This window comes from Patella vulgata, chromosome 1, assembly GCF_932274485.2.
Source record: "Patella vulgata chromosome 1, xgPatVulg1.2, whole genome shotgun sequence".
Taxonomy (NCBI): domain Eukaryota; kingdom Metazoa; phylum Mollusca; class Gastropoda; family Patellidae; genus Patella; species Patella vulgata.
The window spans coordinates 25,452,811-25,480,656 of NC_065879.2; the positions used below are offsets into that span (position 1 = coordinate 25,452,811).

The 27,846-nt window shown below is 33.8% G+C and overlaps 2 protein-coding genes across 2 annotated transcripts; one reads left to right on the forward strand and one right to left on the reverse strand.

Annotated features, from left to right (window-relative positions):
* Positions 1 to 574: 574 nt before the first annotated feature.
* LOC126808815 (uncharacterized) lies at positions 575 to 17,005 on the reverse strand. Its single transcript, XM_050533790.1, has 6 exons — positions 16,957 to 17,005; positions 15,178 to 15,560; positions 11,156 to 11,479; positions 10,072 to 10,199; positions 6,739 to 6,949; positions 575 to 4,221 (listed from the first exon to the last, which is right to left on the reverse strand). The coding sequence occupies exons 2-6, from the start codon at positions 15,544 to 15,546 to the stop codon at positions 2,866 to 2,868; spliced, it is 2,388 nt and encodes a 795-aa protein (XP_050389747.1). The 5' UTR covers positions 15,547 to 15,560; positions 16,957 to 17,005; the 3' UTR covers positions 575 to 2,865.
* A 39-nt stretch (positions 17,006 to 17,044) lies between these two features.
* On the forward strand, positions 17,045 to 27,123 carry LOC126808828 (N-glycosylase/DNA lyase). The gene is made up of 6 exons (XM_050533815.1): positions 17,045 to 17,206; positions 18,800 to 19,535; positions 21,600 to 21,744; positions 22,697 to 22,746; positions 24,170 to 24,226; positions 24,691 to 27,123. Exons 1-6 carry the CDS (start codon positions 17,109 to 17,111, stop codon positions 24,724 to 24,726), a joined length of 1,122 nt encoding a protein of 373 aa, XP_050389772.1. The 5' UTR covers positions 17,045 to 17,108; the 3' UTR covers positions 24,727 to 27,123.
* The last annotated feature ends 723 nt before the right edge of the window (positions 27,124 to 27,846 follow it).

The window sequence follows — 27,846 nt, forward strand, 5'->3', positions numbered from 1 at the left end:
AAGAATAGACTTCTTTGTCTCATGACCTTAAACACTGTATATAAATTTGAAGTCAATCGGATATTAACTTTAGCCTCTAAAGCGTCCACAAGATTTTTTGAAGTGATCAAGGGCCATAACTCTTGCAGTAATTATCGGAAATTGCTGAAAATCAATAGCCTTCTTCGTCTCATGACCTTAAACACTGTGTATAAATTTAAAGTCAATCAGATATTAACTTTAGCTTCTAGAGCGTCCACAAGATTTTTTGAAGTGATCAAGGGTCATAACTCTGGCAGTAATTATCGGAAATCACTGAAAATCAATAGGCTTCTTCGTCTCATGACCTTAAACACTGTACATAATATTTTTGAAGTGATCAAGGGCCATAACTCTGGCAGTAATTATCGGAAATCACTGAAAATCAATAGGCTTCTTCGTCTCATGGCCTTAAACACTGTACATAAATTTAAAGTCAATCGGATATTAACTTTAGCCTCTAGAGCGTCCACAAGCAATTCCGGACGGACGGATGCGACGACAATATACGACCACATTTCAATGTGGGCGTATAAAAAAGGAACAAATACAGATGCATTTTAAAATTATCCAAATTTATTTGAGTATTTAATAGTGAATTATTTGAATTTCATGTTGAAATATGTACCAGTATTTAGCATACATAGCTAGGCTTTGTTTATAACACACGTAAACATGGCTACTTTCTATTTTTTTGAATTTTAATACATTTTCAAATCATTTAAAAACGACATCACATTTCTGCTTTATCAAAATTCTTAACTTCATCATTAAATATATTACATACATTAACAAAATCATCAACAATCAATGGAACAAATACAGATGCATTTTAAAATTACCCAAATTTATTTGAGTATTTAATAGTGAATTATATGAATTTCATGTTGAAATATGTACCAGTATTTAGCATATGTAGCTAGGCTTTCTTTATAACACACGTAAACATGGTTAATTTCTAGTTTTTTTAATTTTAATACATTTTCAAATCATTTAAAAACTACATCACATTTCTGCTTTATCAAAATTCTTAACTTCATCATCAAGTATATCACATACATTAACAAAATCATCAACAATCAAAACAAGTTAATTTATTACACATAATAATAATAAATTACATAATATTTAAATCACATAACACAACAAAATAAATAATATATATCTTTAAAAAAACAGCAGTTACCATGCAAGATACGCCCAAATTTGGCAAGAGAAACTCTGAGAAGGACAGAGAACAAGCTAAAAAACAGAAGAGATTTTTCGTACTATCAGGGCCATAATCCAGGAAGTTACAGTCCGATATGTGTGAATATTTACAGGAACCAAGATCTTCGGGATATACAAATATATATTAAGTTTCATTAAAATCGGAAAAAATTGTTACCTCTAGATTTTTATGAAATTTAAACTCAACCGTTTTTATGATTTAACGGTGATATATATTTAAACGGTTTTTTAAATCAGATAAAAATTGTGACCTCTGGAGGATCCACAAGCTAAAAACGCGATTTTACGTACAATCAGGGGCCACAATCCAGGAAGTTATGGGCTGATATGCACAAATAGTGAAATTAACCAAGATCTTTGGGACATAAACATATATTTTAAGGGTGATATATTTAAACGTTTTTTAAAACCGGATAAAAATTATGAGGTCCAGAAGCTAAGAACATGATTTTTCGTACATTCAGTGCCATAAACCAGGAAGTTACAGTCCTATGCACGAATATCGAAAGTAACCAAGATCTTTGGGATATAAACATATTTTAGTTTCATCAAAATCGGATAAAAATTGTGACCTCTACAGGGTTTACCCTTGGTATTACATACTTTAACACCATTTGTGTACAAGGAGTGGTCATTGGGTCCAAAATTTGAACTCAATTATCATTATGAGGTAAGAGTGATATATTAGAACGTTTTTTTAAATCGGATAAAAACTGTGACCTCTAGAGTGTCCCCAAGCTAAAAATGTGAATTTTTGTACAATCAGGGGAAATAATCCATGAAGTTTTGATCTAATACATACCAATATTGAAAGGAACAGAGATCTCTTGGAGATAAACCTTTATTTCAAGTTTCGTCAAAATCGGCTAAGAATTCTGACTTGTAGAGTGTCTACAAACAAATGTGGGTGTATAAAAATTACTAATAAACTTAACTTAGCAGATAAACACTTCCTGTTTCGTATTTAGAGGGGGTTATTCATTTAACAATGCTTGAATTATTAGAACACAAGACGCGACAGATCATGCTAGTCAGAATTTGATCAAAGCGTGATTTAAAAATACCATCTAAACATTGGTGAGTCTACCAAAAAAGAAAACAAAATTGCCCATACTGTCGCTGCCTAGTTACGAATATGTAATTTAGGATACCTGAAAAGGGTTTTAATTAATTTATAACTGATTTTCTACTGTTTTATGTATTTCAGGAATGTGTTTTCATAAAAGATGAAGTTTGAAATTGGTGTGATAGTCATGTGTGCAGAATTTCTTGAAGATATTGGTAAAAAAATTACACTGTTATATTTATACCAGTAATTCGCCTTGATAATTTAGAGGGGGTTTATTGTCCAATCAACCAAATTTTCGACCAATCAGAATCAAGGAAATTTCTGATTTGTGCTACAATTTATCTTTAATTGCTTTGTGTGTAAGAAGCCAGACAATATTTGTGATAGGTAGTGCTGGCCATTTCATCATAATCTCTAAATGAGTTTTTCACAATTTGTAAAATACAACAATGAACATGTACCAGATGGTTTTCTGTTTCCAGTGTTAAGTGAAATTTACCCTGTGGGAACAGCATTTTAAAATATTTGTTGTAGAATAATTAAGTTTTTTAAGTTACCATTGTTGGGTGACGACCTATTCGACCAGCAGATGACAAAGCTCCTGCCTCCCATCTGCTTAAACCAACTGGAGCTGTGCTGACACCTTTTGGAACAGTAGAAGGAGGGAGTGGATAAAAAGCTTGAATAGAATCTCGCTTTGCTTTAAGATGACCAACTCGCTGCTGTGCTTGGAACAATCTTTCGTTAGCTTCCTGAAGAAGCTGTGAATTTAGAGTATCTTTCATCATAGAGGTTTCTCCTTGACGCATCAATTGACGATGTTCAAGATATTTTTTTACTGTTTCTTGTTGTTCTAGTTCCTCAGTTCTGTGACCTTGAACAAACTCAAATTTGTTTACTGATTTATCATCTTGTCGAGTTTGGCGATCATGTTTCATCAAAGCATTCGAAACAGATGTGTGCTGGTTGTTGAACTCAGTAATAAATTCCAGAGCTTGTCTACGATTTCTTGACATGTCAGATGTTTTACTCATGAGATCTTGTCTTTTATCAATATAATTTAAACGATCAATTTCTCTATTCTCCATGGTTTCTAATATTCTAGCTTGATCTTGATCTTTGTGTTTTAACGCTCGATTTCTTTTCTCTTGATGATAGAGATGGATTCTCTCCTTTGCTCGAATTTTCTCATCACGAACGTTTAAAATATGTTCCATCTTAGCCGCTGCCTTTTCAGCTTTTTCCCTCTCTTTATATGCCTTCTGTACAGCAAACAAACAAGACATAGCCATTGATCCATGAACACGATTGAAAATTCTTTGGTCATTATTTGGTAATTTCTTTAAATGAATTTTTGGTTTGGGCGTGTCCATCATGTTTCTGTGATGTTGAGCTTCTGCATCTCTGACAAGATTCCCAGCTTCCTTACGAGCTAAAATCATTTCTGTTGTGGCATCAATCATGGCTATTCTAGGCTTAAACCCACAAATACGATATCGTGTAATGGGAGCATCATCGTCGATATCTGGTGGTAGAAATGCATATTCTGGGACAGGACTAGATGTTGTGGTGACGACTGGACCAAAAAAATGCTTAATGCTCTTGATTGGTTTCCGTGATTTGTTTCTCTCCCTTTTATCTCTTCTGCTCCTACGCAATTCTATTTGAGTCATTCTCTCCTCCATTTCTGACTGTCGTTGTAACTCCAGGGCTGAGATTTCATGTTGTAAAATCTGCGATGTTTCTTGGTGTAATTTAGCAAGATTAATAAAGATGTTTTTGGTTTGTCTAGGTGAGGAATCGTTTGTCGCTGTACCTGGCATCGTTTGAACCATAGGTAGATATCCCATCTCCTCAGATCTCTGTTTGTTCATTGGAATTAGATTTGAGTCAGTATCACCAATCTGTAATTAGATATTTTTAAAATCAAATATTTGACAGCATAGTGTTCTGTTTTGTTAATTTATGAAAAATATATCTACAAGTACAAACTCAAATTACTTAATGAGCCCACAATAAAGTTAATGACAAAGTGTCAACCACTGACTCTGCCATTGTTATTCTAGCTTGTGTGTTACTTGGACAAGCGAACAGTGAGGCTGATGTCTCCCGCCGAAATCCCAAAATAAATAGATAAACATATTAATTGATTGCACATTTATCTTTTTCAAAAGTATCGACCAATCAAACTGATTATCAACTATTCACTAAATTTCATCACTCTCTTTCAGATAGAATCAAAGTCAAAGAAATTGCTTAGCATTGTGTAGCTTTAGCGGGAAATGTTAATAATTGAACTTTGTCAAGACATTCACCTAATGAACATCAACATCAAGTTTAAACATTCTACCTCAATTAAAAGCAGAGTTGTTATGTTCCAAAGTCTTGACCAATCAAATTGCTTATCGCTCCTTAGCCTAAGCAAAAAATTCTCATCAAACTTAGTCATGGTAATGATATAATGAATCTATACTCCGAGTTTCATAGCTCTCAGTTAATTAAAACCAAAGTTATCATGCCCAAAGTTATCATGCCCAAAAGCATCAACCAATCACATTGCTTATCTCTGCTAAGCCTTAGTGGAAAATGTGCATGATAGAATTCTGTCAAGACATTCACCTAAGTAATAATAGACACCTACACAAATTTGAACATTCTACCTTAATTAGGAAAGTTATTGTGTTCCAAAATCTCACCCAATCAAATTGCTTATCGCTCTGCTTACCCTGAGCAGAAAATGTTCATTATTGAATTTAGTCAAGGTACTGATGTAACGAAAGTATACACTCCATCAAGGCATCGACCTAATAAAAACCTACTTCTACTGAAAAATATATAGTAATTTTGGAGGAATTTGAAACAGGTACGGGTCGGCAAGCTATTCATTCTATCGTAGTACGACATCATTTTGTAGGAATATTAATGACAAAAATTGGAATACCGTACAGGAATTAAATATGAAAAATAACTAGGTGCACCTATTTTTTTATTGCATACGAATTTAAATATTTTGTTGACACATGATTTTTGTGTGTGGTCTAAAGCTGCCTCCTTAAAAAACGATAAGAGTTATGTCCAATTATTTTCGGTAAAAATATTCAACAAGAAAAATTTTGAAATCCCATCACTGCTGCACATGTATATTTCATCAATGGATTGATAGTTTTGTGCATATGTGCATTAATTCATCATCTAGCAATTAAACTACATAATGGTGGTTAAGTTAAAATTTTTAGATTATCAAAAAACAGTTTCTCAAAATAATTTATTGGGGTTTTTTTGGTGGTGGGGGGGGGGGGGGGGGCTGAGAAGAAATGTACATCTTGTGGAACTCTTGTGGTAACAAACACCACAAACCAAAAGTTGAAAACCTTGTGGAATGTGGGGTAGTAGTGGTACATACCATTGAAGCGATAAGGGTGTGGTGATAAGATATTTTTGTAAATTGATTTTTTAAAATCCTAAAGTCCAATATCTTTTGGAACTCTTAATTGTGATGAAAAACACAACAGAATAAAATCTTGTAGAATGTACTTTCTTCATATCTTCATAAATGTTTCATAAATTTCAATTTTTCCAAACACCGACAAACCTTACCATAAATGTAAAAACCTTGCCAAATGTAAAACCCTTGCCATAAACAGTATGGACTGGTAATCTTTTTTTGTGCATTAGACTTGGTTTGGTTATACAAATGGTATTGTGTGTGCAAACTTTGCAACAAAACTGCCAATCCATTGATGAAATATACATTTAAGTGATAATTCCTCTTTAAATCAAGATAAACATAATCCAGTATTGTGGGTACACTAACTCTTCACCACAGTGTGTGAAATGTAATTGAAAAATAGCTGTAACTTTGATATGGTTTAAGGGTGTTGAGTACTCTAAATAAAATGCACATCTTAAAGCTTGGCCCAAAAGCATGATAATAAAGGGTGCTGATGAAAACAAAAGTCTGATTTTCTCAGGCCTGCATGGATTTTCATGAAATTTGGTGTGAACAATGCTAAATGCTATAGACCATGGTTTGTCTGGTATCCATGGAAACACAAAAAAATGATGAGTTTTCTTGGAAATTCATTAAGTTCCTGGTAAAAAGATTATCGATAATCCCAATTGTAGATTGAAAGTAGAGGTTATAAGCGACGTTTCGACACCAAAAACATTAAAAAATATCAAGTTAAAGTTTTTTAAATCTTTGTTTATTATTTACCTTCGAATGAAATTTTAGGTATTCTTTGAATACGCCCACAACAAGTTTTAAAATAAAACAATTCGGATCCAAAAAGTAAATATTTACTTCAGTGCACTACTCGACAGTAGAATATTTACATATAAAGAATGTTAGTGCGCATCTTAAGACTACTCAATGTCTTTAATTGAAATGTTATAATGCTCAATTGCTCATAGACACCTACCTCTTGATTCTTTGGTACTCTTGGAGTAGCTTCTAGTTGTGATTCCGACTCGAGCTGTGGTAGTTTTATGAGTGAGTTAAAATGTGGCATACTTTCATGTGCACTGGCCGCATGAGGAACTGTGATCGCACAACTAGGTGGATGAGGAATTCCATCCACAGTATGTGAAGTTGTGTGTTTCAAACCATGATACTTAGATATCTGTCCCAATCTGAAAATAGAAAGATACAAAATTATTAGTACAGAATAATATTAAGTAAACTTAAATGAAATTAATATCTAGCTATGCATGCATAGAGGAGATGTACTTTGTGGCACTCAAAATTCTGATGTGTTCATTATAAACTAACAAAACAGTTAAACCAAAACACATTATCTAAACTTTATTTGTGGATCAACTAGAAACAAGAATAAACGAGGCAAATTCTTTCCATTTTTAAATTAAAAATTATCTGATTAATATGTTACTTAAAAATGATTCTCTCATGAAATTAATTAAACAAATCAGTAAATGTGGTCTAATTAAAATAAGACTTTATTTTTTGGTTGTAAATTTTATGCTGTTCAACTATAGTACAGTCAAATAACACGTTTAAGAAATTGGCTGGACTTGACTTCTCATTTCGCTAAGGGAGCCACGGTGGCTCAGTTGGTGAGGCACTGGCTTGCTAACCTGAAGGTCTAGGGTTTGATTACAGTGTTTGGCGAGAAAGTCTCTCTGGATTTCCCAGCTGTGGTTGTCCCTTGTCACACTTATCAGTGGTCATAAAAACATATTGGCGACTTGGCATGCACATAAAAGAACTCTTGACAGTTTGAATTCATTTGCTGTCAGGGCAAAATTTTCTGCATAGCACACTGTGTGGCATATATGCCCATATTCATTAGCCGGGTAGACCTGTGCCGAAAAGTAGGAAGTTAAACCCTATTTTATTAATTCACTCATTTCGCCATGTATTATTATGAATGACTTTTGCCAATTACGGTTAAATCATAATCCAAAAAGAACATAGAGAAAATATATGCAAGTAGTAGTTAAATATTTAACAAACAATTAACAAGAGCATTGCTACTGCTGCAATATTCGTCCACATTCCTGCTTTGATTGATATGGTACTTTTAAGAATGAAGAGCATGAAATATGAAATGGCTGCAATGACTGTAATATAACAAGAAGCAAAGAAGGCTACGTGTTGAGTTTGTTTTGCCAAATTTACAGACTAAATATTAACAAAAAATAACCTGAGTATTTACAGACAAAGAATTAACAAAAAGTGGGTGTAGTACTACACCCCTGGGGATCGGGACATGCACCAAATTAAATAATTGATATCCTTATGGTATAAGGAATAAATATGCCAAGTTTCAAGATGATCTGTTCAGAATTCCAGTCTGTAGACAAAAAACACAAAAATTGGACATGGCTGTCCCGGCAGTTGGACATGGACCAATATAAATAGGTAAAACCCTATGATGGACCATACTGAATTGGATCCAAATCTGCTTATAATTGCAACCTGTAGATTATTTACAGACAAAATATTAATAAAAAGTGGGTGTGGCACCACCCAAGGGGAGCAGATCATGCACCAAAATCAATAGTTGCCGTCCTTAGGGTATAAGGAATTAGTATACCAAGTTCCATTCAGAAATGTAGCCTTCAAACAGTAAACACAAAATTTGGGCATGGCTCTGCCCCTGGGGTCAGGACATGCACCAAAATCAATAGTTGTCACCCTTAGGCTATAAGGATTACATGAAGTTTTAAGATGATCCATTCAGAATTGCGGCCAGTATATGATAAATTTAAAATACAAAAATGTGGACGTATAAAAATGGAATAAATTCAAGAACTAATTATAATTAGACAGCAGAAATACTCAAAAGCAGCACATACATGTACAATCATAAGCGATTCTAGAGCTGGGTGATATCCCTGGAAACAAATATTGCAATATTATCAGTATATCGCATTATTTTATAAAATGTCAGTAATTTGTTTATCACCCTTTAACTGTAAATAAACATGCATAAAAAGGTTGGACATAACTTCTGAGTATTCACTTGAACTTTTGTAGTCAATATTATTTGAAATTTTATTAAACATGCATTATGCAAGAGCAAAATCTGCTTATTACAAGTCTTTCTTTAGGCCTGAAATGTTATCTAAATTATCAATTAGACATTAATTAACTTATCCAGACCATAATAAACTCTCGATGTCAAGGCTAGCCTTCAATGTTGGCTGGATTAGATTCCTATATGCCGCTAACGGCTATTGATAATTAAATCAGAAAAAGTGGATAATTGAGACTATGCTGTTTATATTAATGATTTTAGTAATGATGACCGAGACTATGCAAAAATTTCACCTGCTTCTTTCTCAGCTCATAGTGGATCAATTTGACTGAAATTTCCAGCAAATTACCTTTACATTGTCTAGTTTTTAACTATTATAGCGAGAACTGCCATCTCTTTATCTTATCTCCCATAATGTATCTTTACGCATAAATATATAGTATTTACAAACAAGGATCTAGCCACGAAGACTTCCTAAAAATGTTAGTCTATAGGCCTATTGTTGTTGTTTATTACAATTTTAACTTCCAATACATTAATTATGATATTATGGACAAGTTGATTTAATTATTATGGAGAAGTTGATTTAATAAGATTATTTACATATGAAGGGGGCATAAAATGGGTATTCTTTTACCCATGCAGACTTGTTAATTTTAATTCAAGCGTATGTCTTTTTGGAAATTAATTTTACATTTATAACACAATAACACCCAATTAAACTATAAAATGTCAGTGTTTAAAAAAAAAGTGTCCATAAACTAAGTCAAATGGCGATTTATCGGATCACAGACAGCAATGACACACTGACAGTCTACCGATATACTCGACATAGTTGGCATTATTTATATTTCGGCTTTATTAAAATTCATTTCGGTAAGAAAATCAATGATTCCTTTGAAAAATCAAAGCATCAGTATACACAATTCATCTAGATACATAGAAAATTGAACAGTAGCAGAAATGATTCTAATGGTCAGGGAAAAAAAGCAAGTGAGAAGTCACGTGGCGTAGGCCTAAACAAAGCTCTAACAGTGTTTGCTAACTTCATGGAATGAACACTTGGGAGATTTTCACGTTATTTATTACTATTTATTCATCATTAAACAATAAAATATGGTAAATAACATGAAAAGAAAAACATTTTTTCAATATTTATTTCTGTCAAAATTTTATATCGAATAACCAAATTAACACCCAGCTCTAGGCAATTCTAATGAATGCAGAAGATATAAATCATGAGAGATAAATTACCTTAGTCTTGTGATGAATCCTCTTATATATCTTTGTATGATTAAAACTGGCGAAAAATGAGAAAGCAGAAAATTCATCTTGGCTTCTGTAATAAATAAGGCTTCTAATTCATCTTTGTATGTACTGTTCTGAAAATAACATTCAATATATGGAAAATATTATTCAAGCTTGTAATGAAGTCCTAATAATTATCGTTCTTCAAATCAAGGGTGTAATAAAAATCCTTAAAATGGATTATCAAATTTCAGTGTTCAATAATAATATTGAAGATGTTAGTATTGGAAGCTTTTACTTGAGTCTGTGTGTATTCACAGACTAAATTAGTAAGAAACAATAAATTAATCTATGTGTATTGATGGTGTTAACTAGTAACAAACAATACATGTGCAATATTGGTGGTGTTAACTAGTAGTAATAATAATAATCAATAATTGAGTCCTGTGTATTGATAGAGTTATCTAAAGTACTGGTAATAAACAGTAAATGGGTCTTTGCGTATTGGGGTGGACCTGTTTTCCATTTTTTTCTCATCAATTAGAACATAAATTGAGGGTAGCTCCTAAACTTTTCGTTCGTTCATTCCTGGAGTTTTACGTCCACTTCCACCAAGGGTAATATCGTAGACAAGTTAACTTTTCAAAATTTTGCAAAATAAGGACCACCCCTAATGTGTATTGATACTGTTAACTAGTAATATACAATTAATGAGTCTATGAATATTGATAGAATTAACTAGTAATATACAATAAATGAGTCTATGTGTATTGATAGTGTTAACTACTAATAAACAATAAATGAGTATGGTATGTGTATTGATGGTTTTAACTAGTGATAAACAAGAAATTAATCTATGTGTATTCACAATCTAAATGGCATTATGTACTGGTTATGTTAACTAGTAATAAACAATGTGTGTTGATAATGTAAACTTGTACTAAACAATCAATCTAAAGTTTATTTTGAAAAAAAACCATTTTAAAGTTAGTAATGGCCTCTTTTTTTTATTTTTTATCAAAATCAGTCGAGTTATAGATCATAATGGAAGCCAATCATGCATAAATTACAACTGCTGGCCCATTTTTACCTTTTTTAATCGTGGACATAAATTTAATCTAAACTGTGGAGCCATGGCAGCAAATCTTGGTCCGAAAACGGCATCCTCAATTATTTCTTCATCTGAGATAATGTAATTATCAAGAGCTTTTAGGGTCCAGATACTGTTTACGACATGGTGACGATAATTTTTTTTCAGATATAGTGGTGAATCATAGAGAGTGAGAATGGTTAATTTTGGACAAACACTCAGATCATGAAGTATATCAAATCTGGCTAATGGATTATCATGTAGAATTAAACTTCTTAGCTTTCTTAATCCAGACCAAAATGGCATCCCAGGCAGATAAGCCAGCTGAAATAAATTGAAAGAATTATTTTAAGCGGAATTTATATGTACTGGTAAGAAAAAGCATTTGAGCTGAGAGTAAAAAACATTTTCATGTTATAAATAAGTTATATTTATAGCACAGCTTTCATGAGTTAACAGGTTTAACCAGAGGCCGAAGGCTGAGGGATTTAAACCTGTTAACGAATGAAGCGCGCTATAAATGACTTGTAACATTAACAACTGCTCAAATGCATATTGTTATTGCAGGAAAAACCTACCCCACTTCTCTATATGATTTCTACTAAAACTAGTGTAAACCAGCAAAAGTGTGCAATAACATTGAACATGTCTAGTTATTGCACGGTTAAGCTCCACCCAATCTACTAGAGGGAAAACAATCTAAGATTTCCAGTCCATGTTACAATGTCTAATGATACATTAAAGAGCAAACAGATTTCGCAGTGTACCTGTTGATAATGTGGGTTTACCAAATGTATGCAAGTCGAATACCAATGAATTAATACTACAGCTGGGTATTGCCACTGCACAGAAGGCAGAACCAATCGATAGTGCTGGGTACTGCTACTGCACTGACGATACGATACGTATTGCAATTCATGTGCTACGATACGATTCATATCATGATTCATAAACAAGTCATTATTTACCCAGAAAACAACAGGATAAATGAATAATAGATATTCTTATTCCTGCCGATGTCAAAGAAATAAAACTGTATTATATCACAATATTGATGTGGATCAAAATAGGGACCAAAACAATTTAAGAGTGTTTGTGTACCTATGGATAATATTGTGTGACGTGGATAGGTTATTATAGGTTACTCACTAAAGTGATAAAAAAAAAAACAACACTAATACATCAATTCATCATCTCACGATACATCGATTTAACGATATATCGAGCCAGCATTTAGCCTACTAATTATCTTCAAATCCAAACATTGAACTCATTGGAAATGATTTCTAGATTTGCTAAATGGGATCACATAACTTGTTTGCTAATTACGAAGGTCATTTGCCACGCACTATAACTTCATCAACTATATTCATCTCTATCCAGCCACGTACATCGTCCATAGCGCGAAATTTGGGGACTTATCACCAACTTGGGCGCAGGAAAACAGCTTAATATTAATACAGTTGCAAAGTACTGGGCTGAAGTCTTTCAAGAGTTTGTCTCAATGTCAAATAATTTATTTTAAAGGAACCATTGTAGCACTATGGCCCTTGAGACAATTTTGGCTCTTTATAAAATTGTCTCTTCAATTTTGTCTATAAAGTCAAATCATAAGTACTAAATGAACGTGGTTATAGTTGTTCGTAAAAAACAGTGATGTTTTAGTTAAATTATAATCATATTGTCAAAATAGTCATCAAATTCTAGCTGTTTATTGACCTATGGTCGGTTGACCAAAAATAGGTAATGTTTCCTATCTTATTAGTGGGAAATAAAGAGTTTTATTCCTTATATGGCGTGGAAATTCACGACAAGGTTATTGAAGACCTGGAAAAAGTAGGGGGTATAAATTAGGGTGTAGAGGAGAGCTAGATTAGAGCTCACCCAGAAATTCTTACCAGTCATTACCATTGAGAACGAGGAATCTGAAAAGCCAGTACAACTTAGTAATAAAGTTGGGAAATCAGTATTACTGTAGTGTTATTTACGATCACAAACACAACAAATAAAGAAGTCCGGTAGTACTACACCGTTCCGTTTTTAACAGAGTGTAAGGAATAAAAGGCTGTGTACGTATGAAATTTAAAGGAATGGAGTATTTATATTACCGTGTCTCAAAATTTCAGCTCAAAATATTGAGTCATTTGGACGTGACTGTCAAAACCGCTGATTTAAGGTCCATTTTTGCTTTTGGTGACCTGATAATCTATTGCCGTTCCTTTAGAGGTCTATTGCATAACCCATGTACTGTACTTCAAAACGAAAGGTAAATTTCAGCTACATGTTATTAACAGGTTCAAGTTGTTTAAAAATGTATCAGGTATATTGAGTTAGTTGCTCGGATTTTAAGAGCTTTTAACACAAAATTCAGCAGTTTTATTCTCAAAAATATAATCGAGATTGGCCGTTTAATATAAAAAAAATTCTGAGACTGCTCCTTTAATGGAATATAACTTTAAACAAAACTATTAATATTTCAAAGACGAGAATACCAGAGGTTGCCAGGCAAGATACGCCCACATTTTGAAAGAGATGGATAGAGAACTAAAAAAAAAAGCAAAAAAAAAAACATTTTTCGCACAATCAGGAGCCATAATCCAGGAAGTTATGGTCTGAAATACGCGAATATCGAAATGGACTGAGGTATTTGGAATATAAAGATATATTTTAAGTTCCATCAAAATCGGATAAACATGGTGACTTCTTCTACTAGTTCTACAAGGAGCGGCCATTTTGTAAGGCAGTTTCAGTCCAATTTTCAAACTCAACCGTCATTAGGGTGTAACAGTGATGCATTTAAACGCTTTTTAAAATTGGATAAATATTTTGACCTCTAGAGGGGCCACAAGCTAAAAACGTGATTTTTCGTACAATCAGGGACCATAATCCAGGAAGTTACGGTTCGATATGCGTAAATATCGAAAGGAACCAAGATCTTTGGTTATATAAACATATATTTCAAGTTTCATTGAATTCGGATCAAAATTGTGTCCTCTAGAGGGTCGACAACCTTCACCATATATTTACACTATTTGTGTACAATGGGCGGCCATTCTGTCCGGCAGTTTTGGTCTGATTTTCAGGAAATTTGAACTCAACCATCATTAGGATGTAACAGTGAATATATTAAAACTTTTTTTTTAAATCGGATAAAAATTGTGATCTCTAGAGGGACCATAAGCTAAAAATGTGATTTTTCGTACAATCAATCAAGGGCCATAATTCAGGAAGTTACGATCCGATATGTGCGAATATCGAAAGGAAGGAACCAAGATCTTTGGGTTATAAATACCAGTATCAAGTTTCATCAAAATCGGATCAAAATTGTGGCCTCTAGAGGGTCCACAACCTTGATATATATATACATATATTTATTTACCTCTAGAGGGGACCACAAGCTAAAAAAAACCACAATTTTCGTACAATCAAGGGGCATAATTCAGGAAGTTACAATCTGATATGCACGATTATGGAAGAGAACCAAGATCTTTGGGTTATAAACATGTATTTCAAGTTTCATCAAAATCAGATCAAAATTGTGACCTCTAGTGGGTCCACAACCTTGATATTCCATATATTTACGAGGGGCGGCCATTTTGTCGAACTCAGCCTTCATTAGGGTGTAACGTTAATATATTTGAACATTTTTTAAAATCAGATAATAATTGTGACCTCTAGAGAGACCACAAGCTAAAAAAACGTGATTTTGCTCAGAATCATGTTATAAGGTTAAAATGTGATTTTTTGTACAATCAGGGGCCATAATCCATAAAGAAAGGAACTGAGATCTTTCGGAGATAAACCTATATTTCAAGTTTCGTCAAAATCAGACAGAATTGTGACCTCTACAGTGTCCACAAACAAATTGTGGACGGACAGGGGCGACGACAATAAATGTCCACCATGAAAATGTGGGCGTATAAAATTAACAATTTGGCTATATTAGAAAAACTATCATGGCCAACATTGTACTCTACAGCAGATGATACAATAAAATTAATTTACAAATGTTAATGTCTTACCTGATTTCCATGAAGATCTAATTTAATGAGATGTCGACATGCACCTAACCCATCAATTTTAGTCAGGAAATTATTGTGAAGAATACAGATGGTAACATTCACACAATAACTAAGATCTCCAGGTTTACGTAAATGTAACCCTGTTAGATTTATAAACTGTAATTTATTTAAGTCTTTACATTTTCTTTCTGTTTTACTATTATTAAGTATGAATTCTTTAGAAGGTATGACAAAGTAGCCTTGTTTTTCTGCCTGTCGTATAATTTCTTCATCTCTTTGCCTGTAATATCTCTCAAGTGAACTGATATTTTTCTGTCTACTGGCCTCCTGAAAGCCAGTTATCTTGTTCCAATCTGGTATGCTAACCATTTTTGTAAATTTATCTGAAATTGCAATAGTTTTAAAATTAAAAAAAATAATAAGCTGATCAATCTCATAATCCTGGTAGATAATAATAAGGAATATGTCATTATACCACTTTGGTATTGTTACAGTTAGTATGATGCATCTTTCTCTATAGTGGTGGTTGATGACAATTGTTCACAGGTGTTACAAAAAATGTACACATATTCAGCCATACTTTGGGCACAACTTCCAAATTTTGGAAATGTAAATAATTCAACTGTGAGATCATCTATATAGAAAGTGATGCAACCCTCAAAGTTCAGAAAACTTGCAAACTCCAGTACTGATTGGCATAAAAAAGCCTAATGCTGGCCGCTGGGGAAAGATGTATCAAAATTCACCTTCCCAAGATTCACGTATTGTAACGCGAGACGCTGTCAAATTGATTTTTCACGATTTTACTTCACGTTTTTTTGTTGCTTCAGTAAGTAACCTGTCACTCTTAATTATCCATGTCACATAATATTATCCATAGGTACAAACACTCTTAAATTGGTTTGGTCTTTATTTTGATCCCTATCAACATCAATATCGTGATATAAAACAGTTTTATATCTACAACAGTGGCATGACTAAAAATGATCGCTTCCCCTTTTATTTTCTTGGTAAATATTGACCTGGTTATGAATCAGGATACAAATCGTATCGTAGCACCTGAATCGCAGTATGTATAGTATCGTGACTGCAGTAGCAACACCCAGCATTATCGATTGGTACTGCCTTTTATTGCATGCTTGTCGAGGAATGCATCTCAAAGTGCAGGCGGATGGATTGTTTGATTAGATGATTTGGCTTATTGCATATAAATTCATCGGCTATTTTTTTATTTTTATATCAAATATATAATTCAAAAATAGTAGGATACAGATACAATGAATCATATTAAGCTTATAAAACATTCAATACGTTACTGAAATATTAAAATCGTGTTTGGCTTATCATAAACTGATTTGACTGTTCTGTTGTGTTCAAACTTTCTTTTCAAATTATTCCCGAGTCCGAAATGTCACCTTCCCGAGTTCGAAATGTCGTGGATATTTTTTTCAATTTTGTGTCCGAGGTCACCGAGGTGAAAAGCTGGCAGTTCGAAATGTCGTGGGACCCAAATGTCATATAATCCATTAATCGACTGAGCTATGTAAGCTTACTTCATTAAAAAGTCTAATATAATATTATATAGCCTACATATAGGCTAATTACTATTAGAAATGACAAAATTTTTAAAGTCTAGTCTCATTTCCCAATGACAGTAATTTTACAGAGAAAAGAACATAGTATAAAAATGATGATTTGCCGTATAAGTATTGCTCAAGAAATTATTCAAACCTATCAATTACCAAAAACAAAATAAAAATTAATTAATGTGTTATTCACCTTTACAAATTGCACAATTCGTTTCTCAGGAGGCCATTTTGTAAACGTTACTATGGAAACAGAAGCGGAAGTTCTTGAAGGGGGGTAACTCTGTCTGTACAGCGCTCTGGAAAAATAAACAAATTTGCACATGATTGCATGATTGTGTGAAAATGTCAGGAAAGCTGCCAGGTTCTGCATGGAAATCATTTCCAGTCTGTATAAAAGAGCTGAGAATTGACACCACACTGGCTTGTGGACAGTCCTTCAGGTCTGGCGACAATGATTATGGACAGTTCCTACGGTCCATGCCATGATTAATAAAAGGGTGTGGCGTGAAGCTCTATATAGTATATCAATTTCCTATCCCGTCTTCGACTTTCCAATCACCATTTATTGGATCATTCGAACCAATATTGATGCTGTTATCTTACCTTGAAAATATGGGATCCCAATATTACTCAATTATTACCCCCATATTGGGAGAAGATATTTATAAGTCGGGGGCCGCAGAACCGTGTTGGTGGGGGGGGGGGGGCGTTTCCAAGTCACAGCTGGTCTAAGAAGGGTATCGCTGCCAATATTAAATAAAATGCTCTGCTAAAATGTCTTGTCGATTGATTATATGTAAAAAGTACAATGTTAAAATACAGATCTTCATACAATTCATGCGAAATTTCAAATATCATGTTAAATATAACTGAAAAGCACGTTCATTGCCCTTTTCAAATATGTAAATAATTTTCTGGCACATTCATATTTGCATACCTTGAAAAACATCAGGTGGTAAGAAACTCTATTAAATGACAGGGGTGGGGGTATTTAAAGTAAACATACAGGTCTTAATACGAAATTCCAGATATCATGTTGCGTATCAATACTGAAAGGCACCTTTATTGCTCTTTTCAAATATGCAAATACGGCGAGTATTTAAAATGTCAAAATACATGTCCTAATACAAAATTCCAGTTGTTGTGTTATACATCACTGGAAAGTATGATGTTTCTGTGGTTCTTCGAATCTATCAGTTATTCCCTGGCACATTCATGATTACATACTTTGCATACACCATCCTATTCCTATGGTTGACTCATGTGTATTGCATCATAAGGTCTGTCATTGAATCAAGTGGTATAGTTTTGATTCCCTGCTTTTACGTGACAAGGAGTAGGGTGGCCTGTCCAACCTCGTGGGTTTTTCTGTGTCCTTAAGTTTCCTTCCACTGCTATAGACCCCTACATGCAATCGAATTAATGAAATAAAATTGAACCATGTTCGTCCGGGAATGTGTTGGGTGGATGTTAAACCCCATTTCTCTCTCTCTCTCTCCTACCGAAACCCTGTTAAAGGGATGACGTATTTTATTCAATGACACAAGGACCAGCAAACCGTGTGATCACAGATCTTACTTTCTTGCCAATCCCTTGAGTCTATATTCACAAAATCTTTGCAAAATATTTGTTCATACCCTACTAGTACCACTTTCATATAGTACATGTTAACATAATAATAACAGATTTTTAGAGCTTAACCATCACCGTCATGAAGCATAAATATGATGTGCACCACACACAAATAACAAGTTATGCAGGGGGAAAGTTTATTCACATGGTTGAAACCTCAGCATGATGAAGAATTCATTGAAGAGGTTGGAAAAATACTATAAAGTTACGATGTGTGATTTGATTTTTTTAGGAAATATCAATTAAACCAATTTTAGAGTATTATTCCGTTTAGAGGTTCAACTTTCATAATATTGTAGTTTGCAAGGGATTTTATAGTGCTGAAATCATTTATAGAATCCTTAATGAATATATGTGCATAGTGGGATTATTTGATTGTACTTTCATTTATTCTTTTACAGATGGAAAGAATTAAAACCTGGTGAATGGACTGGAGTTATTAAAGATGAAGTATGGAAATTAAAACAGACTTCTACAGAATTATTTTATCAAGTTTTTAGGCGTGGTACATCAGACATAAAACCAGTAATTAAGAAAGAAATTTTACCTGTTGCAACAGAAAAGCTTAAAGATTCTTCAAAAAAAAGAAAAAATACCACCACTTGTCCTCAACCACCCAAAAAACTCTTACTGGAATTAAAAACAGAACCTTTTATAGAAGACCTGGATATTAAAACAATACAAGATTATTTTCAGCTGAATATCAATTTAACACAACTTTATAAACAATGGTCAGAAGCTGATTCAAATTTTGAAGAAATTTCTACAAGTTTTCCTGGAATTAGAATGTTACACCAAGACCCAGTTGAAAATTTATTTTCTTTCATCTGCTCATCAAATAATCACATTTCGCGTATTACATCAATGGTCAATCTTCTTTGTGTGAATTTTGGAGAGGAAATCTGTGAAGTAGATGGACAGATGTATTATCAGTTTCCTGCTATTTATAAGTTAGCTGCTGACGATATAGAGCAGAAATTACGTGATTTGGGATTTGGTTATCGCGCTAAATATATTAATCAAACTTCTAAATATATAGTAAATAATCATACCAATGAATGGCTGTATTCGTTAAGAGGTTTACCTTATAAAGATGTCAAGAAAGCATTGATGAAGCTGTGTGGAGTAGGGGCAAAGGTGACATATAAAATAAATCAGGCTTGAGTATTATTGATTTGATCAAATCTAAAGTGTTAATTTATCAAAGTCTTAGGATTGTGAATATGAAGCAGTATTACTTTAGCTAAAATTGTACTTCAGCGATTTTAATGCTTCAAGTTTGCTTATTAATATTTCAGAACAAAACTGATTTACAATCACCAATTATCAATTAGGTATTTATAATCAATCTGATTTTGGCTTACCATTATATTATGTATAAAAAGTATGACTTTAGCGAAAGACAATTTGTTGTGACAGGGTACACAGCCTTAGTTTTATTCTATATACTTGCTAATCAGAGACCTTTTTATACGCCCACATTTTCATGTGGATGTATATTGTCGTCGCCCCTGTCTGTCTGTCCGTCCACAATTTGTTTGTGGACACTCTACAGGTCACAATTTTTATACGCCCACATTTTCATGTGGACGTATATTGCCGTCGACCCTCTCCGCCTGTCTACAATTGTTTGTGGACACTCTACAGGTCACAATTCTTATCCGATTTTGATGAAACTTGAAATATAGGTTTATCTCCAAAAGATCTCGGTTCCTTTCGATATTGGCATGTATTGGACCAAAACTTCATGGATTATGGCCCCTGATTGTACGAAAAATCACGTTTTTAGCTTGTGGACCCTATAGAGGTCACAATTTTTATCTGGTTTTGTTGAAACTTGCAATATAAGTTTATAACCCAAAGATCTCAGTTCCTTTCGATATTCGCGCTTATCGGATCATAACTTCCTGAATTATAGCCCCTGATTGTACGAAAAATCACGTTTTTAGCTTGTGGCCCCTATAGCAGTCATGATTTTTATGCAATTTAAAAAAACGTTTGAATATAAGGATGGTTGAGTTCGAATTTCGTGAAAATCGGACCAAAACTGACAGACAAAATGGCTACCCCTCGTACTCAAATAGCGTAAAAATATGATATATCAAGGTTGTGGACTCTCTAGAGGTCACAATTTTCTTCTGATTTTGATGAAACTTGAAATGTAAGTTTATAACCTAAAGATCTCGGTTCCTTTCCATATTCGCACATATTGGACCATAACTTCCGGAATTATGGCCCCTGATTGTACGAGAAATCACATTTTTAGCTTGTGGACCCTATAGAGGTAATATTTTTTATCCGATTTAAAAAAACGTTTGAATATATCACCGTTACACCCTAAGGATGGTTGAGTTCGAATTTTGTAAAAATAGGACCAAATCTGACAGACAAAATGGCCGGCCCTCGTACTCAAATAGCGTAAAAATATGATATATCAAGGTTGTGGACTCTCTAGAGGTCACAATTTTCTTCTAATTTTGATGAAACTTGAAATGTAAGTTTATGACCCAAAGATCTCGGTTCCTTTCGATATTTGCACATATCGGACCGTAACTTCCTGAATTATGGCCCCTGATTGTACGGAAAATCACGTTTTTACCTGTGGACCCTAAAGAGGTTAAAATTTTTATCTGATTTCCAAAACCGTTTGAATATATCACATTTACACCCTAAGGATGGTTGAGTTCGAACTTTAGTTCCAAGTGGCAAACTCAGTTTCTTTATTAATGCATGTAGTGTGACAACTATCGCCTAACTCCAAATATTCGTGTTTCAATTTAATTAATGATGCATTGTTTTTATTCGACATACACTTGTCATACATCTCCCGTTTAAAAATGGCGTTCCTAATAATGGCTTAACGCCTCGTTTTTAAATATGATGATTTATACCCGTTTCAGGTAGGATTATATGCTTAATTGTAGTTGGATGTGGCAGAAATATTTTTTATAACAATAATCAATCGTCGTTTTGATGAAAAATATTGTCAATTTTGCTTACTGAGGCCGATGTGATTTGCGCTGGGCTTTGCTATGTGGAACTATATAGCACCATCTCTAATCTCGAAACACAGAGGGTTGAGAGATGAGGTTTGTTATCTAGCTTATCAGATGCTGTCCTTTGAATCAGAACAAATGCTATAATGTGAAAGTTAAAGTTTCAAACACCTACCAGTTTTTTTACAATGTTTTTATGTTTCAGGTAGCTGATTGTGTATGTTTGATGTCAATGGACCAGCCAGGTTCTATCCCAGTAGATACACACGTTTGGCAGATAGCAGCTCGCCATTATATACCCAAGTTAAATGTTTCTAAATCTCTTACTGATAAACTTTATGATGAAATAGGTATGGTAATTTCGTACTTTACCTCAACCTAATTTTTTGTGTTTATTAAGTTTTAAAACACTGTTTTAATTTTGTTTATTAATAATTCATACCGCACAAGGCTTTGTCATGATAATGATAAACAAAACCATGTGGTAATGCTAATTACATTAACATGTGTATTGTTAAAATTAGAATGATGACCAGCACACTAAGGGGTTGGCCGGTTGGATGACCGAATGGTTTAACACGTGTACTTTAAATTGATCATAGAGTCAATTCCAAGCTTGTATGTGACAAGGAGTAGGGTCCTATGGGGCCCTGGCTGAAAACGTCTCTCGGATCCTTCCCTTGCATCAACAGTGAAAATGGGGCATATTCTGACCATTGTCCATCACACTCAGACGAATGTAATTTGTTTGTCATTGTGGGAGATGGATAGATTTATTTAGCACAAACATATACAACATAATAAATAAAATCATAAAATTATTGCAATATTGGGTGTCCTGGCTGCAGCAGTCAGAACAAATTGAACCATATTTTTATGTTAGTCCCAAAATGTCCTAGTTTGTGTCGAGTGTACATTAAATCCTATTAAAAGTAAAGGTCCACTGCATACATTGGCGAACTAATTTTGGGCCTTGGCATCGACATCATCTTACTGAATATATCTACCATTATAATCTACTTGTATGTGCATTGTACTTTCTTTCCAAGGGATCTTTACCTGCACCCTGTAAAATATGTAAATCAAATATATCTAGTCGTCTAACTTCTGAATGATCATTGTTTATGGAAGCTATTTTACATAAGCAGTTATGCTTGTTATTGTATCCATATGTACGGATGTTAAATATATCTGCGACTCACTAAGAAATAAAATATTGTTTAAACCATATATAAATATATCATACAGAACTATGTTGTTTTAAGATATTAATATATATATATTTATTATCAATTAATTTAGGTGATTATTTTAGAGGATTATGGGGAGAATATGCTGGTTGGGCTCACTCTGTAAGTTTTTTCTTGCTCTTATTTTAAATAAGTAACTCTTATTTAATCATTGCTAATTTATCATATTATTGATCCATTCTTTTATCATTTACATAACTCTATCTTGTAATCTGTCACAAATCCACCATGATCTTTGCAGTTTTAATGCATACACTTCAATCAGCACTACTGCAAATGTGTGCAGCAAATTTCTTTTTTATACGCCCACATTGAAATGTGGTTGTATATTGTCGTCGCCCCCGTCCGTCGGTCCAGCGTCCACAATTGCTTGTGGACGCTCTAGAGGCTAAAGTTAATATCCGATTGACTTTAAATTTATATACAGTGTTTAAGGCCATGAGACGAAGAAGCCTATTGATTTTCAGCGATTTCCGATAATTACTGCCAGAGTTATGGCCCTTGATCACTTCAAAAAATCTTGTGGACACTCTAGAGGCCTAAGTTAATATCCAATTGACTTTAAATTTATACACAGTGTTTAAGGTCATGAGACGAAGAAACCTATTGATTTTCAGCGATTTCCGATAATTACTGCCAGAGTTATGACCCTTGACCACTTCAAAAAATCTTGTGGACGCTCTAGAGGCCAAAGTTAATATCCGATTGACTTTAAATTTATACACAGTGTTTAAGGTCATGAGACGAAGAAGCCTATTGATTTTCAGCGATTTCTGATAATTACTGCCAGAGTTATGGCCCTTGACCACTTCAAAAAATCTTGTGGACGCTCTAGAGACGAAAATTAATATCCGATTGACTTTAAATTTATACCTTGTTTAAGGTCATGAGACGAAGAAGTCTATTCATTTTCAGTGATTTTCGATAATTACTGCCAGAGTTATGGCCCTTGATCACTTCAAAAAACCTTGTGGATGCTCTAAAGGCTAAAGTCAATATCTGATTGACTTTAAATTTATACACAGTGTTTGAGGTCACGAGGTGAAGAATCCTATTGATTTTCAAAGATTTCTGATAATTACTGCCAAAGTTATGGCCCTTGATCACTTTGAAAAATCTTATGGACGCTCTAGAGGCCAAAGTTAATATCCGATTGACTGCAGATTGATACACAGAGTTTAAGATCTTGAGACGAACAAGTATATTGATTTTCAATGAATTTTTATGACTTGGAACAGCTAAATTCATGATACAGTATTAAAAGTTTTGTATACAAAACGTTAGCATGGGGCAGAACTTTATAAAAACCAAACAAATTCTAATGGTTTTCTGAGTTGTTGCCCTTAATCAGATTTTAGTGTATTATAAATGTTTCATTACCGAAAAAAGTAAAAATATGCGATAACTCTTGTTGACTGCCCGGACAATTTAGCTGCTGTGGGCGTATGTTTCGTTGCCTGGCAACCTATCTTTAATATTTACTGTGTTGTCCCTTGACTATAAATAATATTTTTGAATAATTTAGGTTTTATTTACTGCTGATCTGAAGAAGTTTCAGGACAAATTTGATTCTAAAAAGAAGGTATGCCTCTAAAAATGTTATACACTTGGTAATCATGTCTCTAGTGTGGAAATACATGTACAGTATGCAAACAAATTAAAACCTTTACTTTTTAGAGTGTTATAGAAGATTGTCATTCTTCAATGAAATCATAGCTGAGTTTTATTGATTATTTCTGAGTGTGACAACAAAAGAGAAAAATCTGTGTGGGGAGGGGAGCTCTCAATTTTTCTAAAATTTTCTTATGATATATTTGATATATGATATCTTGATTAAATACAATATTATTCTAATCACCGACAAGAGTGAATCTTTTGGCAATAGCACCCAATAACAAAAAAAGGATAGATATGTTATAATTATGCACATTCTAAACATCATATTCAAAATTTAAATGATTTCCAAAAAATTGAGGGTAATTCAAATATTGACAAAAACAGTCATGCTAATCAGCCACAAGGGTTTTATTGTTTTATTCATTTCAGGTTAAAAAGTCAAAAAGTAAAACCAAGGTGAAATGAGTTTTCATTGTAGATATAAGTTTGTAGTTGCAAGTTTACTTTAGTTACATTGTAGAGAAGTTTTTCTTGTGATTTGTGTCTGCAGCAGGTTTTCTGTTTCAAAGTTTTACCCGTTTGACATTTCTGTTGGTGTTAACTTAGGCCAGAATTGGGTCACAAGAAGTCATTGCCACTTTCAGGAAATAGGGTCAAAAAGCTTCCATTCCCTATTAAAGGACAATATTGGTGTCAGTCATTACCACATATGTGATAGAACTGGTTAAACACGTTCTAAATATAATTTTAACACAGAGATCATTGTTACGATAAATGCGTAATGAAGGTTTCAACAATCAGAAGGAAAACACCAGCTATCCCTCTATATAACTAACTGAAGTGACGAGTGATAACAGATACACGGGCGAATTTCTGCTCACATGTGTGATAATGACTGACAACAATATTGTCCTTTAACAGACTTCATCAGAAATATTTCTTGATAATATTACATTATGTAGCACACTATCATATTCTGAATAATATTTATGATTATGCAAAAAAATAACTAAGAAAGGTACGTCTGCTCAATATTTTCCATATTTAATTTACCTAGTGCTTCATGTCAACTTTATATTCCTCAATAATTACTTGTCTCCATTTATTGGATATAAACTGATGGGAATAGTTGATAATCTCTGTCCATAATATATGTTTCACCACATTTGATTTCCTCCCACTGTTGAAAAGTCCTGCATAATTTACCATACTGTCTGTGTAGGAATGATCTGCGAGGGCTGGCTGAAAAGTTGTAAGCCTGAAAAGTATAGATCAGTTGGGTTGAAACAAACTTTTTCCACCAACAAGTACAATCATAGAATGAACCATAGACATAAGAACTGTAACTGTAGTGTTATTATTGTCTTCGTACCATCCAGACCATCTTCTGAACCTACGCATTAAAATCACCAGAAATGGACAAAACTGGCTATAGGGTAGTCATCAAGTACCTGAAAGGGCCCACCGCATCACAGATAAATGCCGACATGGTTTACTCTTCAGAGATGATGCCCCTTCCTTTCCACAGTAAAAAAGTAAGTTGCGGAATTTAAGAGTTGCAAAGAGAGCCTTGGGAATGACCAGCATACTGAAACAGCAACAATTCAAGACAACATTACCCATGTGCATGACACTGATGGCTGATCAACCATTGACCACTCAACATATTGCCTGTGTTTTGGGCACATTGTCGCCAACAAGTTAGGAATGACAAAAGTTTCTGCAAGATGAGCGCCAAAGCTCTTGACTGCAGATCAGAAACATGTCAGATTCCTGACGTCTCATGACAATCTGCACCGTTTTGAAGCAGATTCTGGTAATCTTTTGCTAAATTTGTAACCATGAATGAGACCTGTTTCCAAAAATGAAAACGGAATGAGCCGGTTTTCATTTTCCTAGTAATGATGACGTCACATCAGGTTTTTTTAGGGTGGCCTAAGAAAATTTCTTCCTGACGGACATCCAGGCCTTGCAACATTGTTGGCAATTTGTACATCTGGAAGGGGATTATGTAGAAATATAAATGGATGCCATCGACTTTGTACAGGTCTTTCACAGATAGGCTTAGAACTTTTCAGCCGCCCTCTAGCTATGAAATTAGGTAACAAAAAGAGATATAAATATGGGGATGCCTAAGTTTAGATTTCGTCACCATTTTCTTGGGGTTTAATGTTTTTTTACTTGGACCTTAGAATATATTATAAGGTCCATGGTTTTTATATGGCCACATTTTCAAGTGGACGTATATTGTTGTCGCCCCTAGTCTGGACCATCCAGACGTCTGTTCACTCTACAGGTCACAATTTTGATCCGATTTTGATGAAACTTGAAATAAGATAGGTTTATCTCCCAAAGATCTTGGTTACTTTCGATATTGGCATTTATCAGACCATAACTTCATGGGTTATGACCCCTGATTGTAAGAAAAATCACGTTTTTAGCTTGCGGTTATCCGATTTTGATGAAACTTTAAATGTATGTTTACAACCCAACGATCTTGGTTCCTTCTTTCGCACATATCAGACCTTAATTTCCAGGATTATGGCCCCTGGTTGTCCAAAAAAAATCTTATTATTTTTTTAGGTCGTTCTCTGTCCATCTCTTGCAAAATGTGGCCGTAACTTGCATGGCAAATGCTTGTTTGGTACCTTGTCAGGAACATTTATAGTGCGTCAAATAAACGACAAGCGTTTATATATTATTTTGTTTACTGCTTCCCCCCAAACCAGTCTTTAAACTACCTGCTATCATTAAATTATTTCAGATACAAAGGCAGGTCTCAACATAATTCTATTTACCTTTAAAGGGCCAATCCCGATTATATTTTGGAGAATAAAACTGCCTAATTTTGTGTTAAAAGCCCATAAAATCCCTTACCTTAGGGTCAAGCAACTAACTCAGTATAGGTGATACATTTTCGACCAAATTAAACCTGTCAGTCTTCATCTGGAAATGGAGACCGGTGCTCTAAGCCGTATTATACAGTGTCTGGATAAACCCAGACTTTCATTTTATAAAAAAATATGTGTAGGTGAAATTTACCTTTCACCTTTCGTTATTAAGTACAGCACATGGGCCATGCACTGTATAGACTTCTAAAGGAATGGCAATAGATTATCAGGTCACCCAATGAAAAAATGGACCTGACATCTTAAAAGGATTATGTGTCCGGATAAGCGGTTTTGACGTTCACGTCTAAACGACTCAATATTTTGAGCTGAAATTTTGAGACAAGGTAAAAACATCATTCCTCTATATTTTGGCGATTAAATTGTATATGTACATAGACTTTTATTTCTGGGACTCTGTTAAAATCGGGACTGTCCCTTTAAAATTAACATGACAAGCATCTAATCCGTTTGGGGCTGGGTTATCAGGTTGTTTGGAGTTTGTTTTGTTTTTTTTTTTGCTTTATAAATAAGATAATATTTCTTGCGTGTCCATTAAATTAGTAGTGAAATTTCAATTCCAACAGTAGTAAATATAATTAAATTAAATGAAATTTTAACAGTGTTTTGTTTTGAGCTTTATTTATGAACAATCACCAGTCTAATATTCATCTCCACCTTCCTCTTCTAATTCAAC